Source organism: Corvus kubaryi, unplaced genomic scaffold (assembly GCF_017639235.1).
Source record: "Corvus kubaryi isolate FWS band 111438036 unplaced genomic scaffold, C.kubaryi_AGA036_p1.0 37264, whole genome shotgun sequence".
NCBI lineage: Eukaryota > Metazoa > Chordata > Aves > Passeriformes > Corvidae > Corvus > Corvus kubaryi.
The window spans coordinates 824326-843486 of record NW_024581079.1 but is presented as its reverse complement, the minus strand read 5'-3'; the positions used below and the strand labels follow the sequence as shown (position 1 = coordinate 843486).

General features: G+C 43.1%; 1 protein-coding gene across 2 annotated transcripts in view; it reads right to left on the bottom strand.

Moving 5' to 3' along the window:
- Positions 1 to 19161, bottom strand: part of HS6ST1 (heparan sulfate 6-O-sulfotransferase 1) — a 208777-nt gene that overhangs the window by 157898 nt on the left and 31718 nt on the right. The window contains exon 1 of one of the 2 annotated variants that reach the window (XM_042024516.1): positions 18202 to 19026. The exons of the other annotated variant lie outside the window; for it this stretch is intronic. Coding sequence (XP_041880450.1) covers positions 18202 to 18719 — 518 coding nt within the window. The 5' untranslated portion in view covers positions 18720 to 19026. Of the gene's footprint in view, positions 1 to 18201; positions 19027 to 19161 lie in introns of those variants that run through there. 2 annotated transcript variants of the gene reach the window in all.

Sequence of the window (19161 nt, the reverse complement as noted above, 5' to 3'; positions counted from 1 at the left end):
TTAGAAATAAAGATAAACGTAGTAGATTTTTACTATCTACTTGTACTGATCACTGGATGTCATAAAATATTTTGTTAGGCATAGTTTTGGAAAACTTAGTAGCTTGGCAGGTGCCAGCCAAATGGTTTTGCAATCCTCACAAACTTCATCTCAGTAAAACACTTGTGAGAGAAGCAGCTCCTCAGCCACCAGTGCTGGTTGGCCAGGTTTGCCTAGAAGTTATTTCCAAAATGAGTATCAAAACACAGGTATTGAAATAGTGAGAAAAACCAGGAGTAACATTATCCTTCCTGGTGCTGGAACAATGCTCCCCAAGTGTCTTGTAGAATGACATTTTTGAGAGTGAAGTCACAATCAGTAGCAAGAGAAACGTTTGAAACTAGGACAGCAGCACTGAAAAATGAAATCATCTCAGGGAAGGAGAGAAACAACCTTCAAGAGAAGACAGGAAGCAAGGACTCAGTTCTCAACCGGCAGGTTACCTGCAGAAAAGACACCAGGGCATCTAGACATCATGAGAGGAACTCCATGCATGACTTCTGCTGAGCTTGGTAGGTGGAACTGTAGTGTTTGCAGGAAGGTTCAAATGGCCCTTAACCAACTCAATCCCAGGTCTGCACTTCATGTTAACAGTGCAGCAAAACCAGAAAGAAATGCTTATAGCTGAGAGCAGTCAGGATCACACTCAAAAGTTCTGAGATTACTGCCAACTTAATCGGAGGTACTCCTGAAGCAGTTTATGCCCTTGGGTTCTAAAGGGCAACTGACGTGAGTAGAGAGCTCAGCAGGAGCACAGGAGCCTTCTCACAGCACTGGTGATGCCTTCTGCACACAGTTGGAACTGGGCATAGAGGAGAGCATGGAAAAACTGCAGAACAGTATCATTACACACACATCCATACAGATTAACCGGACGCTACAATTAATGTTGCAAATGCTTAATTTCAGTCCAGTACACTCCACAGAACACACAAGTCCCTGTAGAAAAGGCAGTGTGCTGCATGCCAAAGTAGTCTCTGCTGGAGTTGAAAATGTTACTGTATTTAGCTCCCACCTCCGTGCTCCCATTCAGCAAACACTATTCTCTTAAAACATCAGTGTGCAGGGCAAGAGACAACAATTGGCAAACCCCAGAGATACACTGGCCTTGCATGGTGGAAGCTCAAGCACCTGCCAGAGTTCCTTGCCAACATAATTAAAATTGTGCCATTATAGATTCTTCGGACAAGGTTTCAAATAAAGCATTTCCCACCTCATTTCCTGCCAAAATTCAGAAATGCAAGTCCACATTCATGCGTGCTTTGTGGCATGGCATACAACTTTTCATTCTCTTGGGGTTTTTTCACTGATGCTGCTGCTTAAGGCAAGTGTTTAATACTGGAATGACCAAGCATAACTCCAACATCTGTTCTCCGAAGGAGGGGAAAACAAGACAAAAGAATAAACCATGCTCTTGTATTCCATCCCTTTACATTTCTCAATTAAAAAAAAAAAAAAAAGCAGGAATCCTTCTTGCTACTGAGAGCATCACTATCTCTTCCATTACTCAAAAACCCAATATACAGAAAACCAAACTCCTAAAGTCTGATGGACACCTTTGTTGTTTCTTGACAAAGACTTACTGCACGGGTATATATATATATATATATAGGTGTAAGAGCTGCTGAACCTGATCACATTACACCTTTTGCCTGTATACCATAAAAATCACAGGGCTGAAAAGCTTAGAAATTGGGCAGCAATTTCTGCTTATACACAGCAACTCTCACGAAGACCAAGCAGTGACAACGCTTGTCCTCAAAGCCACTGATCCAAACCTGCTTTTTCAGAGCCTCTGGCATGTGTGTGGTACCTGACAAAGCTTCCCAAAATCTAAACCTCCCACATCTCTCTGTTCATGGAAACCAAAAGTCGGATGTGGACTAGTCCAACCCGGAGAACCTGTCTGAGACTGCGTCCTACAAATTAATTGAATAACTGTCAGTTAATGAGTGCCACTCAGTGGCACTCTCACTGGAGGCATGCCACAAAGCCTGAAGCCAGAAAAGGCTTGAAGGCAAATGGAGGTTCTTGGACAGCGAGCTAAAGCACCTTCCAGTGTCCTCTTTATGCCTTCCTTTTCTACCAGGATGCAACTGGATACAGCACTTAAACCCAAGCAGTGTTGCCATGAGGGGCCAGGAAAGGATTAATAGCACCAGAGCCAGTGTCTCGCTGCCACTGAAACCAAGAGAGCTGAGCTACAAGTCTGCATGGACAGCCCACTCCTTCTTTCTGTCAGACACGAGTCCTCTTTTGACAACTCCAGATTAGATCAATAAAACTCTTCAGTGTGACACCTTATCCCCATTTCAGCTCTGAGCTCTCCCACTGCCATGAGAGCTCTCAGGAGAGAGCTGCAAACGAAGACCTTTAGTTAGTGTACCTCTCCTGAGACTGTTACGCATGATTGAATTTCATTACTAAATTGTTGAAACTAAATCCAGACTTTTGTCAGAAGCAGCTACGAATCCTATGACAGGTTCACTTAATTCTGTGGCTTTCAGAATGAATTCCATTTTTCTCAGGTTGAAAGTTAGTAGTGCTGGCATCTACAGCTCTTTTTTTCCTCATGTGGAGGAACAGAGATAAAGAGGTAAGGGATGGTGGCACCAAATGGTTAAAAAAAAAGAAAACAACAAAGAATTATAATTGCTCCTATGTGTGAAAAACAGAGTTGATGCACAGAGGCTCTGTACAACATGTGTACCTGACCTCCTGATGCTGTGATGGCACAGTTCCTACCTCTGGTAGGGGCTGCTGTAGCAAGCAAAACAAACAGCAAATACTTTTGACTCAAGAATGTGGCACAGGTTTCACTAAGCTTGGTGTCTGAGGCAGGCAGCTGCTGCACGACTGCAGTACCTCCCAACGCAAACACAACAGCTTTGAGATTACAGGATCTCAAGGTTTGCTATCAGGTAAATTTATAGCATGCCATTTACCCCCTGAAACCTGTGGGCAGGGATTGTCACAGAGGGAAGTGGCTCCCCCCTTTCCACTGAGGCTGAAATACTGCACCTTACCCTGGGAGAAGGCAGGGTGAGCAATCACCTGCCAGCAACCCACATCCTCACCTGGCATTAACTTGCTGGCAGAGCCATACCCTGAACAGCTCGTTCTTGAGACACCTCCCTTCTCCCAAGCAAGGAGGACTCTAATAAGCTATAGGAGGAATCAAAACTACACAAATGTTGAGAAAGCTGAACTCCATATTTAAAGTCCAGATCCATGTTTATTTTTGGTACTAACACTGCGACCCTTTCTGTCTTCGTGCCTTCAAACACATACAGGGAAACTGCTCCTGTCTCCTGGGCTAGCTTACAATTCACTGTCTTTCTGAAAACTTTTTCATAGCTGTACAGTGACATTAAAAAAGAAAGGAAGAACAAGAGCACCCAGTAGCTGCCCAAGGTACTGAAGTGATGGCCACTGGGCTATGTCCAAAAGTCTCATTTTAAAGGGCACGTTTCTCCTGCACTCCATATTGTGTGCCTTTGAAGCAACTTTTCTAACCTGAATAAGTGGAACATTTTTGGTCCTTGTGTTCAAGGACCACTTGGATAAAAGTTTGGATAGTCCTTGAATCACAGAACTAAAGTGAGAAGATTCATGGGTGTCAGTTTTGACACTGCTCTAAATCTGCTTCAAGAGCAGTGACACGCTCTGTACCTGTGTCCCATTCTACCAGCACTCTTCTATTTACAAAGAGCAGAGGAGCACTCTGGCATGCCAGAGAGGCTACCTGGAGAAACCAGAAACCATCAGTGGAAGTGTCAGAACATCATGAATGACTTGGACATTTGCATAGCTCAGTTCCTCTGTTTCATTCTACCTTACTTGCTCAAGTAAGGCTTCAAAACAAATAGGGGTCTGCTTAGTGCCATATAGATAGTCACATTCTAGAGAGAACATCTGTTACCCAAGAGCAGCACTGAAAATACAGAGCAGGAGGATATGAGCTTTCAGCACATTAAGCATGTTCTGCATTGATCCAGTGACCCGGGGGCTGAAAGCTCCAGGTATCTCCTTACCTGACCTCAAAGCACTGGCTCCACCTCCATCTCTAACCAGGCAGAGCACTTAAAAGAACCATCTGCATGCTAATAACTCCTCCTGCCTCTTGTGATGCCATCAGCTGTGCTCTGAACAGAATGAAGAATGAATTGCTCAAAACTTACCTGTAGCTTTTCCATACAGGCTTGGAGGTGTGATTTAAAAGCATGGCTTAGAAGCATGTGAACTTTTTTATAGAGCTTAGAGGGAGCTTAAACAACTGGGCCTTTGTTTCAACTTGCATCATCAAGCGGGGTGGAAAATAAAAAGGATTATGTGACATGCAGAATAGTCACAGCTTTAGCCGTTAGTCACAGTTAAATTTCTTATAACTAGGAAGGGGGAAGAAAAGCCAATAACCAGAATGAATCAGTATAACCACTCCTACTCTGAGCTCCCTCACCACTATAAACAGCTGCTTAACTACTTGCTGGAGCAAGAGGCCTGTATTCTTAATTACAGAAATATGCTAAGATTCAGATTTCCTGCTCACACCCAGTAACTGGATTTGTTTGAAGGAAGGACTCTTTGTGCTTTATCCTGTGGGAAGTTGTTAACGCCCAGTTGTTTCCCCCTCGTATTCTCTCCTCACTGACTCCAGAGAGACCACTTCACATGAAAAAGAGTTTTTCTCAAGACAGGAATATTACAGCAGCATGCATGACACAGTAAATCCTGATGCATCCAAGAACTTTGTGACTGACACCTTTGGAATTCAGTAGCACTGGTTCCTATCTATACCGTTTTGGGTGTTTTTTACACATATTACGCGATGATTTTCAGAATAATTCAACATGTTATGGTTCATACAGACAGAGCATCCAGCTTGAGTTTAATGCATCTATTTTAACTTGGTTTAAACTTTCACAAACATCGCAACACAAGCACAGATTCCCATTAAAAGGAGTAAAGAGCCATATAAATTCCTTGGCGTGTAAGCAATTCTACTTATTTCCATAAGAGAAAACTGTTCTCAGATCCTTTCTGCACTAGGCAAGAGCTGCTAAATCTCACTTACCCACAATAGTAGAGCTGACATATATAACTGTTCTTTTTGTTCTCATGAGCAGTTATTTCCAGATTTGGGATTGGCTGGGCTTCAACCCAGAAAACAGACTTTTCATGGCAATCCCCAAATAACTTCAGAAGTTCAGAGGAATCAGGAAATATCCTAATTAGGAAAGGGGTCAAATTGATCTTGCCTGAAGTATTTGGCAGACCAAGCATCCCACATCTCCAGAATGCTCAAAGAATCCATCCCTCAATTTCTGCGAGGTTTCCAGCTGAGCGATACACTGACAAGCAGTGCTTTATCATGGCTAACCACGATCCATGCAGCAGTCAGGACAGACTCTTGATCATCCAGCACATTTTATAAATTGCAGCTGCACCCCTCCTACTGTGATTTATATTGTCATTACAGTCCAGCTACACCTCAAGTGTTAAGTCGTCCCCCTCCAACACCAGCTAGAGCACAAGGAAGAAAATGCTCTCACCAAGAAGGCCTTCTGACAGAAAGCCTTAGGGGACAGTTATTTCCAAATGGAAGTAGTCACACCGTGGACAGTCTGCAGAAAGATTTAGTTCTGCATTTGTTTCAAAACATTTGGAAAACCAATTTAGAAGGTCTTTACTTCTAGTGTCTGAGTGAATGACAGGAAATCTCACGGTTACCTCAGTTACCTGGTTACACAGTCCCATCCAAGCTCACTCCCTCAGCAGATCCTGATGCAGGAAAGTCCATCATGCTGTACAACACTGCTTGTGGTGAGGCACAACCTACCACTGTAAGCACATGGATAAGCACTCAGCAAACACATATTGTCATAGATTTGGTGTCCTGGCATATCCCATGGTGAACAGTTGAACCTTTGCCTCTGTTTCTGCGTTTATAAGAAGTACAAATAATATCCTGCCTCAGGATGGCACATGGATTACCAGTTACACTGTGGAGGAATTTGAAGAAACAGAGTATGTATACATTCACATCCTGTGAATATGGTCCTCAAGAACAACAGCCCTTTCACACCTCTGCCAGGTAATGGCTTTTCACCTGTGGTTTCAAGACTGGTAGACTAAGACTGGGATACAAACATTTCCCCATTTCTTGTGCAGACAACGTATTTCAAAAGAGCTCCTTAACAGACAATAAAAAATAACTACTACTGAAATACCTCAGGTCAGATGGCAAGGAGCACTTTCCCCGAGTACGAAAATTAGGCAAAGTTCTCTGCTGTCTTTCAGAGATGATGCCTGGGCTATTCACAAATACAGACTCGCAGGTATAGCAAGGATCTTCCCTTCTTATGTAACAAAAGAGTTTGCTGGTGGTGCTGCTCCCTTCACATCCTGCTGTGCTGGCTCAGTCACAGGGGAGATGCTCTCTCAACAGCCCTGGTGACAGAAGGTGGGAGCAGTACACGGTTCCCCCAGACATCATGAGAGGAGCCACCCCTGCACGTGTGAGCTCAGCTGTCTGGGAGGAACACGAGACCTGTGCTGAACAGTTACACGGCCCAGCAGCCCCTCACACGCAGGGATCACCTTACAGCTCAGCACCACAAGGGCTGGCTTTGCAAACAGTGTGCATAACCCACTTTGAGCATTGTCAAACAAACATGAAACTTGCCTGGGCAAGCTGGGACAGACAGGCTAAGAACAGTCTCTGCTCACTTCCCTGAAGTACATAACATGGGCAGCAATCCAGCTTTTGTAATGCCCAGCTTCCACACCCCTGGCTGGGCCTTCTGCTGGCATGGAAAGGGATGGACAATTTCCTGTTTGCTTTCCAGTCACAGAAATCCTATTAAGCACAAACGTTTTCATCAAACCATTTCAAACGTTCCGACAAAACAATTGTATTACTCCTGCTGACAGCCACTGTTACACGCACTGTGGAAACATTTCAGCTAACTATGGGAATATTTCTTCCCAGGAATTGCTGTCTTAGGCAGGTTAACACCTAGATAAGAACTGCTGGCATAAGCATAGTCCAGAAAAATCTTAAGTAATGTTTCTGAGAAAGCGATGTCCAAGGAAGACCTGTGCCCCCCACACGGCTGACCACACAGGAACCCGCTTCCCCAACTGAGGACACTCAAAGGAACGTGGAAAACTTCTGTACCACAGCCACCGCAAGTTCTTCCATTTCCAGGCATTAATCCTGATTTTTGAAACCTCCCTTGAGCTTTGATTGGGTTTTCAGGGAAAGACACTTCCCTTTTTAATGTTCAGAGAAGCTGCTACAAGCAGCATGTCACAGCATGGGAAACTTTCAGACTAGCTGGAGGCAAATCCATGACCTCTTCATGGTCTCGAGGCAGCTAACACTACGAAAAAAAGTTGGAAAGTTACAAAGAACTTGCCAAATTATTCTTCCAAGGACTTGCCTAAATCATATTAAAAAAATACACTCTTTGTGGACAGCAGCTAAAAGACCTAAATACGTTTTATAAGTGAGGGACAAATGTCTTTAAAATTCACTAAGCTAGTTGTCTCACAAACTGTATTGATTCACACTAGACTTTTCAAGTATTTTTCTTGCATGTTGTAGTCCAGTATTATTTCTTTAAAGAATTGCACACAGTTTTGGCAGCAAATCCGAAGGCAAAGAAATTTGGTGAAATTTGGCATGGAATTCAAACTGTGTCTTCACTAAGATCAAAGACTTGACAATTATTTTAAAACCAGCTTTATTGGTAACTAACAAACCATCTAATACCTGAAAATCCTAGTGAACACAAGCTATGTATGATTCCTTCTTATTCACTTATTATCTCTTTTTTTTCCTTGTATCCCAAACCTCCTTTTACAACCAGAAGCTAACTACAGCTCCACCTGTCATTGAACAAATTCCTGAAACTCCCTTTTTGGTGGGTGTCACATTAGTCCTCACCACATACAATCAAACCAGAGCTCATATTCACGTAACTGTTTTTCAGTCCCTTCTTGACATATCCAAGCCACAAGTAGGAGACCATCTAGAGCCAGCCCTGTGTTAATAGAAACAGCAAATGACAGGGTTGTTTTTTAAATTCAAACTCATGTATCATTCAGTGATTTTTGTTTCATCATTTCAATATTTGGAGTGTCATTTTTTCTTAGAAACAGAAAATGAAGCTCATAAAAACTGCTGGCACACTGTCTGCTTGGAGCCTGACTGAATTCTGAACAGTCAGGGTTGGAAACTGGGAACTGTGAAATGGAACTGCTGAAAATAGCAACTGGCTACTTTTGAGTTTCTGTAAGGTATGTGTTTGCAATGTACAACTGGCTCCATAAACAGGTGTCAGCTTCATCCAATTTAACCAAAGTCATGAAAACAACCCTTTCTGAGTAGTGTCAGAAGGCAGTAGTACCTCACCTAAAATATTCAAGTGTATTGACTGCATTAAATTTGACTGTTCAGGTTAACAGTTGTTTCTGATGTCGGCATAGTTATATTTTGTAGGCCTAAAATTTTCTGACCTATCGCAAAAGGGGCTCTTCAAGAATCAGAACAAAAAGTGCCCCCAAGTAAAATTCTAGTAACTTATGAAAGTGAGAAGGGTTAGGCAGTAAGAGAGCTCTAAAGGGAAAGAAGAAGCCTTAATTTATCAAGTTCAGAAACATAAATAGTACTGAAGCAATACAAGACGATGCCAGCCTGGAAGAAAGTGTTAGTTCAGGGAATGGAAAATAAAATTGTTCAGGTATTATAAAGAAATAACACATTGCTCAGAAAAAGCCTATTTTCAAAGTATGAGAAAAAGAGCAGAATTAAATGCTGGGCCCAAATAATGGCTTTAATAATGAAGGGCAATATTGAGTCATTGGTAATCAGTGTAATATTACATTTCCAAATCAAAGTCACCAGTAGCAGCAGTCAGAGACATGATACGTGTAACACAATATGGTTGTTAAAAATACAGGACCTCACTACACTGCCTTTGGCCAGGTCTAAGGCTCCACTGGAGTCAGGTTAGGTACACATAGAAGGATAGTGCCATTTTTAAACACATCTGTAAATACAGCCAAATAAATCAAAGAAAATCTGAAGTATTTTTTCCCACTGAAGTTATTTATTTTGGAAATGGTGCAAATAATAACCCCAACCAGAGGAGTATAATCAATGAGGGAGACTTCACTCAGATGCTCAGAACAAGAAGTTCCAGTTTTGCCCTCCTAGAAGAGATGCCAAGGCATTTCCTTACCTGCAAGGGCTCCTATGAATATGTATATCTCTTTCCTGTGCAGTATGCCACGGATGAAGTATTCCCCTTAATGGGGGGTTTAATCTAAATGACCCCTGCTGTACTTGCTTCAGCAGCCAGAATAAATCTGTGCAATCTTCTTCCTTGCACAACTACCCACATCACATCTGTCTTTTCTCTTTCAAAGGCTGAAAAAAAGGCACAGATGGCAAGAGAATAGAAGAGGCAAAGAACAGAAGAAGGTAATCCTGTCTTTTGTGATTTAAGGCATGTTAACAGAAGGGATGGTTTACTGATTATGGTTATACTCAGAGATTCCTGTTCTGCTTGTGCTTTTGTCTATCTCCACCAGGAAAGTGAAAGCTGTCAGGAAATTGGTGAGTCAGCATGCTGCTGCTGTTTCTCTTAGCTGTGAGGCATTGATTTTTTTCCTGATGCTTTGATATAGGGTCACAGGTATCCGAACTAAAATCTTTACTGAGAGCAAGGAGGTCATGGCAGCAAGAGCTGTTAGTTTAAACAAAAAAAGTCAATTCTATTTCTACAGTATTTGTTTGGATGTTTAAATTTTCTGAGAGAGTTGAGAGGAAAAAAAATACAAACCCCACTTTTTTATTTAAGCTGTTTAAGATAAAAATTGCTTTTTTAAATCTTATTTTTTGTGCAATGCTTTTCACAAAATCTTTCAAAAGTTGCTGAGGATTTCACTGTAATCAGGTACCTTATATGTGTGTATAATTAACACAAGAACTAAGGCTAAAATATAGAGTAACTCCAATATATGGAAGAAGCAGCACTTTGAAATCTTTAGCACTCGTCCAGAAACAAGGTCCCTTTCAATAGATCTGAAATTTGTGCAAAGTTACCACGCATTTTGAAACCCTAAGCAATGGTATTTGGCAGAAAAATCTCAAATCATCTTGTTAGTACTTGAAGATTAACATTAAGCAGAAGGAAATTTGGTCTATTTAAGAAAAAAAAATGCAAAGGCTGCTCAGGAAGCTCTGAGGTTTCCCCCCCATGTAGAAGAGGTCCATAAAAGCAATGATAGTATTCCAATCTGCAGTGAGGTACAATCAAAGAATCTCTGCTTAACAGGCTATAGATTAGTTATGAAATAAAACACAGAGTCAGACCATAAAAAGTTAATTGCAAATAACTGTTTTCTTGTTTAAATCGGCAGGAAAATCTGAAATATTTCCTCTAGAAAAACATAGGTGAGCTACAATGTAGAATTTACCATTAATAGGCTGGAAGGAAGGGAAAAACAGAGCCAAGCAATAATAACAAGTGAGGAAACCAGTGGCTTCTGAAAGAGACAAAGTGATTGGGCAGGAAAGGCTGTACATTAACATGAAAGTCTGAGATTTATGGTCAAAGACAGACCCCTTAAGTGTCTTTAGACTGAAATGAAGGCACAGACCTAAAGCCTGAAATTAATATAACACCAGGTGCTATTTACTATAAATTTTTAAGAGGCTTTGAGATACACAGGTGAAAGAATAATATAATTAGTACTGCTAAAAAGTTCAGGTTACAGCTAAAGGTGAGCAACAGGACCCTCTTAACCCTTTCTGGATGCACCACTGAAAAAGAGATGCCTCAGAACATCTCATACCCTTAGCCTTATTCAGCAGTTTATAGGGATGAAACACATCCAGTTTAGTGTATTGTACTTCTGAGGCTAAGCACAGAAATGACATCGATTTACACCATTTAATAAATGTAGAAACAACCAAACCCTATTAAGTGTACATTGTGCTTTTCATCTGATGACTTCTCTCTGTGTGGACCTTTCCTGAAAACCCTTTTTCCACTCACAAGAGATCTCAGGCTCCAACAGACATGCATGGGGAAATAGCTCCTCCTTTGGTAGTAACACACAGGACTGTCTGAAGCATCCTCTTCAGCTCTCAGACTTGACATGCTACAGTACAGGGGTGTTTAAGGCTCTTTGTGCCTTCGTGACAACAATCTCCAAAGGACTCTTCAGAGAGATTCTCAGCTCTGGATTTCCAGCAGAGTACTCTGCTATGGAAACAGGAAGGGGGAACAAAACTGCATCAAACAGTGATTACAGAAACTGTGTTGCCTTGAGTGTATGCTAGTGGGTATTTTTTCATTATCATTCTACTTCAATTCCTTTAGAAAAAGTAGAGGGTGTTTTTGTGCTTGTTTGTTTGGTTTTAAGGTCAACCATCATTGGTGAAACAAGCAAGTTTGTAATGGGCTACTTCAGCTCTGTGTTCTTCCTGTACTTTGTTTATTCTCCAAACACAGTAACGTCTTAGTTTATGAAGGTCTTTGCTTCTGATGCAGGAGTATCAGTCCCTTCCATCCACATCAAGCAAAACTTCATCAAAAATCTTGACTTGGCAGCTATCACAATTGTGATTATTAGGAATTAAAAGACCATGCTTCATCTTTGCTTGACAAAGCCCAATTTCAGTCAATAATGGAAAATTTCTCTCTGTTCTAGTACTTTGTGGAAATACAAGCATAAACAAAGCTTTGTGGAGTTAGACTATGTCACTTTGGCTTTCTAAAGCCAGCACAAACCCAAGTGTTCGCTGACAAAACATTACTTTTTCAAGCATTACATCCACAAATTTGGTAAAATTGCTTCCAAATAATTGGAAGTTTAAAATAAAGAGACATAAACCAGAGATTTTGGTTCTCTCTGACTGCCTGAAGGCAATTGTCCATGCTGCTTTCCCACTTTCTAAGATATACAAAAGCCATAACCTGTAAAAGACAGCAGAATGTATAGTAGGGACACTCTAGGTGTATGTCATACATTCGATAAGACAGCTATTTCTAAGCAAATTTAAAATCAAGTGTGTTCTCTCATTGCAGTCACTCTTTGCTTCCAGGTCAAAGTACCCAGAAGAGCACAGCCACAACCCCTTTTGACTAGCTTTATCTTGATTCTTCTGGGGCTCTGCTTGTCACTCCAAACTTCTGGGATAGGAACACGCTGGCAAGGAGTCATCAAGGACTCTGGTGCCAGCCAGAAGTGTGGGCATTACGGACAAATATGACTCAGGTAAGGCACATCGATCTCACCTATAAAATGAACTCAGGAGGAAGTTTTCTTAAATACCTCCAGGCCTGCATGTCCTGAATTACTTTCTAGAAAATGCATCCCAGGCTACACTCCTCCAATTTCTACAACAGGCAGCCAAAAGCTTCTGCTTGACTGCTGAACAAGCCCATTAAGCCTAACCCCACAAATCACTGCGGGAAGGGGCCACAAGAGGAGGAAGGAGAAGGAGCCAAGGCCCAGGGAGAGGGCAGTCCTGCAACGAGCTCCAGTTACAGCTTCATCTTCTCCAGCAGTGCTTTCTCAAGAGGTAATACGACCTCATCCAGTTCATGTTCTAACATCCAACTAAAGACCTTCCCCAGCTTCCTGGAGGGAAGAGTCCTCACCCCACACCCCCAGCAGTGCTCCCTCCCCCAGGCACACCACGTAATTCTGCTGCTGTTCTACCAGGCAACATCAAATTCACATGTTTGCACATCTCATGCCAGTTCTCACCTAAAGCCCCTACAGCACTAATGAACTCCAAATTCCTTTCATCACAGATTTCTTCCGAGATGCAGCATAAAGCTGACAAGGTGGCATTGCTAAGATCATCAGTTTGTATTGCTCACTGACCATTCAGCATCTCACGCTGACAAACCAGGACCCTTCAGCAGAGCCTTGAAAACCGGGCTTGGCATTGCTTTGGCCGAGAAGTGTCACATAAAATGTTCCAAACTCTAAGAGCTGAGTAATGAACCTCAGAAGCGTTTGGCTGCACTAGCACGGTGGAACCCATCCACTGTGCATCTACAGTGGACCATTCCTTAATGATTCTCCTTACAATGGGAGTATATAGCAAAGCATCCAGTTCAGTTATTAACAAAATTCAAGCCAGCTCTTCTAAAGTAATTACTTTTAAATTGTCGTTAAAGAAAAAAAAAAGGAATGAACCAAAGAGAAAAAGAATAGAAAAACAACAGAAAAAAAGAAAGAGGATATTATTACTCTGAATACTGAACACTTTTATTTGTAGAGCAGGAAATGATAAACAGAAAAAGGCAAAATCTGAGGTCTAGGCAAAGAGTGTTTGCAAACTTCTAAGCAAGAAAAACAAAGTTACAATGATGGAACTTTGGTTTAAAGATTAATGAAAAACAGTCAAACGTATCCTTTTCAAAAATCAGGTCACACACAAATATACACACATCCTTTTGCTCTGTCAACAACAGCACCAAAACCCAGTAACGATTAAACCTGGCACACCAACCAAAAGTCTCAAGCTTAGATAAATACGTACCTCAAAGTTAAGGCAGCTATTTGAAGAGTTCCAACTTTCAGCTACTTCTGGTAACTATGTCAAATTTAAAGATTTTCACTACAAAACTACCTGGCCTTTTAGAATTGTTTGGCTGGGAAAGACCAGCCTGGCTTTGTTGGGTGAGCAGAACCAGGTGCAAAAAGTTTCCTATGAGACCAGTAGGATTTAAAATACTTCACATGCTAAAGGTTTGAGAGATGACCCAGGTTACTGAAAATAGCTTTATATTGATATTTCTCCACGTGTCTTTAAGAGAAAGAAGTCTGAGGCGAACTGGTGAGTGGAAAAAAATGCCCCTTGCTCCCTGCAGACAGGTATTTCTCAATCCCCAACACACACAGATCCAAAAAGAATGACAAGCCCAAGCTTTTAAAAAGTGCTAATATTATAAAATTGATTTGGTAAAGCTTTTCATTCTCAAACAGTTGGTTTCTTGACAATGTGTCTCTGCAGCTCCTAAGCACACATATAATAAAAACCTCATCAAGAACAGATCCCTGCAATGGGACAGATACGTAGTCGGAAGCTGTGAAAGTTCACACTTCAGAAAAATCAAACTAACAAACTGCTGAGCCCTGTTAATTGTTTCTTTAAAAAAACCCAACCCAAAACATAAGCTGTAAATAGCTAATCATAGAGATTGTTGACTGATCTGTTTAGCAGCAGGTTTTACTAACCTGCCATGGATTTCTTACATAAAAGTATGTGGATTACAAATTTTTTTTTCTTTCTTCACGTATGAAACCTTGAGAAAAAATACCTAAATCGGAAGCATGCGCAAAGTTTTGTCATTTTTGTCCACAGCTGAACTCAGAAACCAAACTTCTATGACAGACTAGCACATACAGAAAACCATAGCAGAAAAGCCAAGGCTAAGCTGATGTCGAGGCAGCTCATTAAAAAAAAAAAAAAATAAAAAAAAATTAAGAAGTCTACATGGTGCTTGCAAGAGACTAACAGAAGGCAGAGCGTGTGTGTGAGCTGGGGGAGCACAGAGCCAGTAATGCCCAACCAACACTCTACCAGTTACATGGGTTCACAGATTTTCCTAATTCTGGAAGTCAAATTAAAGAAATGAGTTTGGCTTTTTTTTTTTCAGAATCAACTGAAGAGATTTGATCTCTCATATTTTAAGTGAAACAAATTGGAGGGAGCAGTTCACAGAAACTGCTTAGTTTCTGCTTGCTGAAATACCAGCATGGTGACTCAAGGCATGCATCCTAATTTTGCTTCTTTTTTAAAAAATTCTTTTGCAACAGCACAAGGAATAATTAGGCCTCCATTCCCCAAATCTTGGAATTTGCCCTCCACTAAAGCCATGAAGAGAACTGCAGCTAAGTGACTTAACTGATAAGCACAGCCAACTTCAGAGTTCCTTGGAATCCCAAGTTTTACAACCCCCAAACAAATCAATCTTTCTTTTACTGGCTGTGTATAAAACATAACATTTGCTTCAAGAAGTCCAGAAGCCTTTTGAATACAAAACAGGAAAGCCACTAGGAGGGGGTGGGAACCAGTAGTTTTTCAGAGTGCTGACCCATTGGACCTAACACACCCATCCCTAACACTTACTGCATCAATGTGGAAGAAAGAAAGAAAAAGAGAAAAAATGCAGCCTTTGGCAATCTAGGGCTCCTAATCATTAAATCTAACACAGAACAACTGAACAATGAAGAAAGTTGAATTGCATTGCAAATTTATGTTCCATGCCCAGGTTATGGAATGTAGTGCAATAGGGCACTGGGCAGCAACAGAACTCCATTCCTTACAAAGGGAACAGCTTGAACCTCATGATTTGTGCATGTGGGCAATACTGAATGACCTTCATGCTTTCCAGCATTCACTGGAAGGCAGATTTATTTGTAATCACAAGTCAGCTGTTTTGTTTTTGGGGACAAACATATATTTGAAAGACCAAAGCTTTAAACTTTGCACTAAGTAGCAAATGCAGAAGCCAATACATTAGCTTTAAAAGCTGAATTTGAAGACTACACTCCAAAATCCAGATTAGAATCTGAGAGAACCCTGACAGAATGGTAGTTTGCTGCTGCTTCTTCTGTTTCCTTTGAGAGAGATATGTTCATAGTTTAGTTATGTCCATAGTTCAGTTCCATTATAAAACAGTAGCCTCTCTAGCATATACCTTCTGTAAAAACATGTCCCATTTCAACATAAGAGATCCAACACTCACAATGGACAAACAAAGTGATATTGCTCTTACTGTAATGGACATAATACAAGACTATCTGTATTTTAACAAAGAAAAACCATTACATTTTTATTTTAAACAAACATTGCCTGTCTCTTATTTGCAATTTTCTTAGGCATGAAATAAATCCCATTCTGGATAAGGTGCTAACTGCAGTACAACAGAGCTGGACCCTAGGACAGTATTATTAAAATAACCAGCAGCTGGTTGCACTAAAACCATCTCCAGGATACAATGAACAGTAAATTCTGGGTTTTGTTTAACAGACCAAGGTGATAAACCATAGATTATCTAAAGCTTCCACATCCTAGTTCTTGAACTCCTGGAAAAGAAGTTCTAACTTAGATTTAAAGGAAGTCAAGAGACAACATTAAGCACAACTATTTCTTGATATGCAGAGACATGAGGGAATGGGACAGGATTAGTGATTTTTCCTGCACATCCAATAATCAAGACAATTAAGAAGCATGTGGAAGCATACATCTCCTGATATTCCCAAACAAATGGCAAGGAGAATCTTATTTACAAGCATGTGAGATGAAGCAATGGACTTCTGATTCTCAACTTCCTATGAGCAGCTGTAAGGAATTTAATTGCTACCTCACAACTTGACATGCCCCTTTCTCAGGTACCTATACAAAATACCCAGCTGCTGAACAGAAGAAAGTTGAATACTGAACACGTAACTGATTTTAATACAAAATTGCCAGCGGAAGTACACAAGGCTCTGAGACAATCCATAAACGCACACAGGTCTTTATAGAAGGTTAATGGTTTGCTAGCCAAGTGCCAAGGTTCACAAAACAGGTAATTTTTCTTTCTTTTTAAAATCAGATTTGAACTTTGTGCATTTTTCCTAACAACACTTCACTGAAATCTCAGCAGCAACTAGATGGGCAGAAGATATTTTACTTATAGGTGTTCTCAAACACCTAATTAATAAGAGAGCACAGGAAAGCCTCAACCCTTCAGCTACATACTTCAGTTTGCCGCTGCTGGGTCAGGCAGCACGACAGCAGTCTGAGCATACTTGGATGACTAACACTGAAACGGGTTGAAAACAGCAGCAATCATGACAGAGACAATAAAGAACCCCAGCAATCGCACACAGCTCCAAGGGGGAAAAAAAAAATCACTAAACATTGCTTTTAAAAAACACTGAGAAAACACAGTTCTGATGCCCAAACATACTTTCTTAAAGGCCACTTTTCATTGAAGGGATTATGGATGATATTGACAACATACGTATAAATAAAGCAGATGGCATAAGCAAATATTAGCATGAGATCTCAGGCACCTTAAAGAATGAAACTTTAAGGCAAACAAGGTTACAAAGTATCGTAATAAAACAACTAATTTGTCAAAGGAATGTGCATAGTGTTAAAAATAGCGATAATTTAAAAAACTGTCTTGTGAAATGAAAGACACAACAGAATATTGAGCTAAAAGAACATAATCTTTTGGAGATCTTAATATACACCACTGTCTTTACTACAGCGCTTCAAACAGAAAATTCCTCTGAAGCTTACAATTCATGAAGACACCAAGGCAGAGAAATGATGGGCTAAGAGGGCAGAAATACACTAGGTGTTCCACAGGGATGCACAGAGGGGTGCTTTAGGATGGCTCTCCCTCTCTCCCTGGTGCACGTATGAAGGACACTCAAGGAACACATACAAGGCAGCTGCCTTCCCCAAGAGAGTTCACCTCAGGTCTCCCATCAAGATAAACAGCAAGGAACATAAAAAAGGTGATTAAGGAGTGTTTCCTGCAATGTGCAAAAAACTGTGTGCAGGCTGGGGGGAGCAAAGCAAGGAGGTAAGCGTGAGCACTGGTGGGCTCGTGTGCCTCGCCTCGGTTGCACTGGCGAACAATTTCAGCTGGAGGAAAAGGAGTGCACAGGTTAGGGCAAAGCTGGTTACAAGGACAAGCTTGAGACTAGGGGTATGGTGTAAAGCGTTCTTAAAAGGTGGCAAGTGATGTCTGAGGGGAAGACTAAATGTTTAAAAGAGAGAGTAAACAGCACAAAGAAATGGTCTTCATAAAGGGTCCACAGAGGCTGCTAGAGCAGAAGACCATGGGCTTGAGGGTGCAGTGTACGAGGTGCGTGGGAGGGAAAGAGCAGGAAATTTACAGGAGGAAGGTGCAGGGCACAGCCTGGAGGACGGGAGGGGAGGACAGGTGAACCAGCTGAGGAAAGGTTCAGGGCAGGTTGAGGCACAGCACACCGGCAGCGTGCCGCAGCGCATGGCAGGGGCTCAGCGGAGGAAGGGCCGGGGCAGGCGGTGGCGGCGGAGGGGAGCCGGCCCGAGCGAGGGGCAGCGCGGCGGGCAGGGGCACGGCGAAGGGCCGCTGGTACCTGGGCGTCTTGGCGGCGGCGCTCTCCCGGCGGTCCAGCACTCCGGGCACGCAGTTGGTGAGCTCGGTCCAGTCGGCGTGCAGCCCGCAGCTCCAGCCCGTGGAGAAACGCGAGAAGAGCCAGGTCTCCCGGCGGTTGGGTCGGTAGCAGGTGCACTTCTTCTGCCCGGGCCGGCAGTCGCACGGCACCTCCAGCCGCACGTTCTGCACCAGGTGGCGGCCGAAGGTGGTGCCGCCGGTCTTCTGGATGTGCAGAAAGACGATCACGTCCTCGCCCTTCATGTCGAACGCGAGCTCCCGCTCCAGCTCCCGCACGGGGAAGTAATACTTCTTCACGTAGTGCGGGTCCGGCGTGGGAAAGAGGTCCAGCTCCTCCGAGTAGGAGCGGCCGCTGGGGGAACCCAGGCTCAGCCCCGGCCCCACGTACTGGTACAGGATAAGCATGAAGCACACCGAGACGGCCACGATCAGCAAGAACTTGCTGGTCCTCTCAACCATGGTCCTTCCCGCACGCTTCATGTGTCACCATCTCCCGGGGCTGCCAGCGCTGGGCAGACTGCGGCGGTGCCGGGGGGTGGGCGGCGGAGCTTCGGCGTCTGTGCCAGCCGCCTCCCCCGGCTGCTCCCCGGAGCAGAGCCTTCCCCGGGGGCGGCGGGCCGCTCCCTGGGTCGCCTCGGCTCGCCGCCGTGCCCGCCCGCCCCGCCGCGGGCAGCGCCGGGAGCGGGGCAGGGGCAGCCCCGCAGCCAGCCGCTCCGGAGGCGCCGCGGCTCAGCGGCGAACTTGGGAGAGAGGGGCAGGAGGGGGGCGGAGAGCGACCGAAAGGCAAGAACCAGCCCCCTCCCGCCCTCCCTCCCCGCGCTTCAGGAAGCCACCCCCATTCCGGCGCTGCCTCCGCCGTGCCCCAGCCCCCGCGGCACCGGCGCGGCTGTGCCCGCCCCCGCCGCCGGCTACGCCCGGGCTC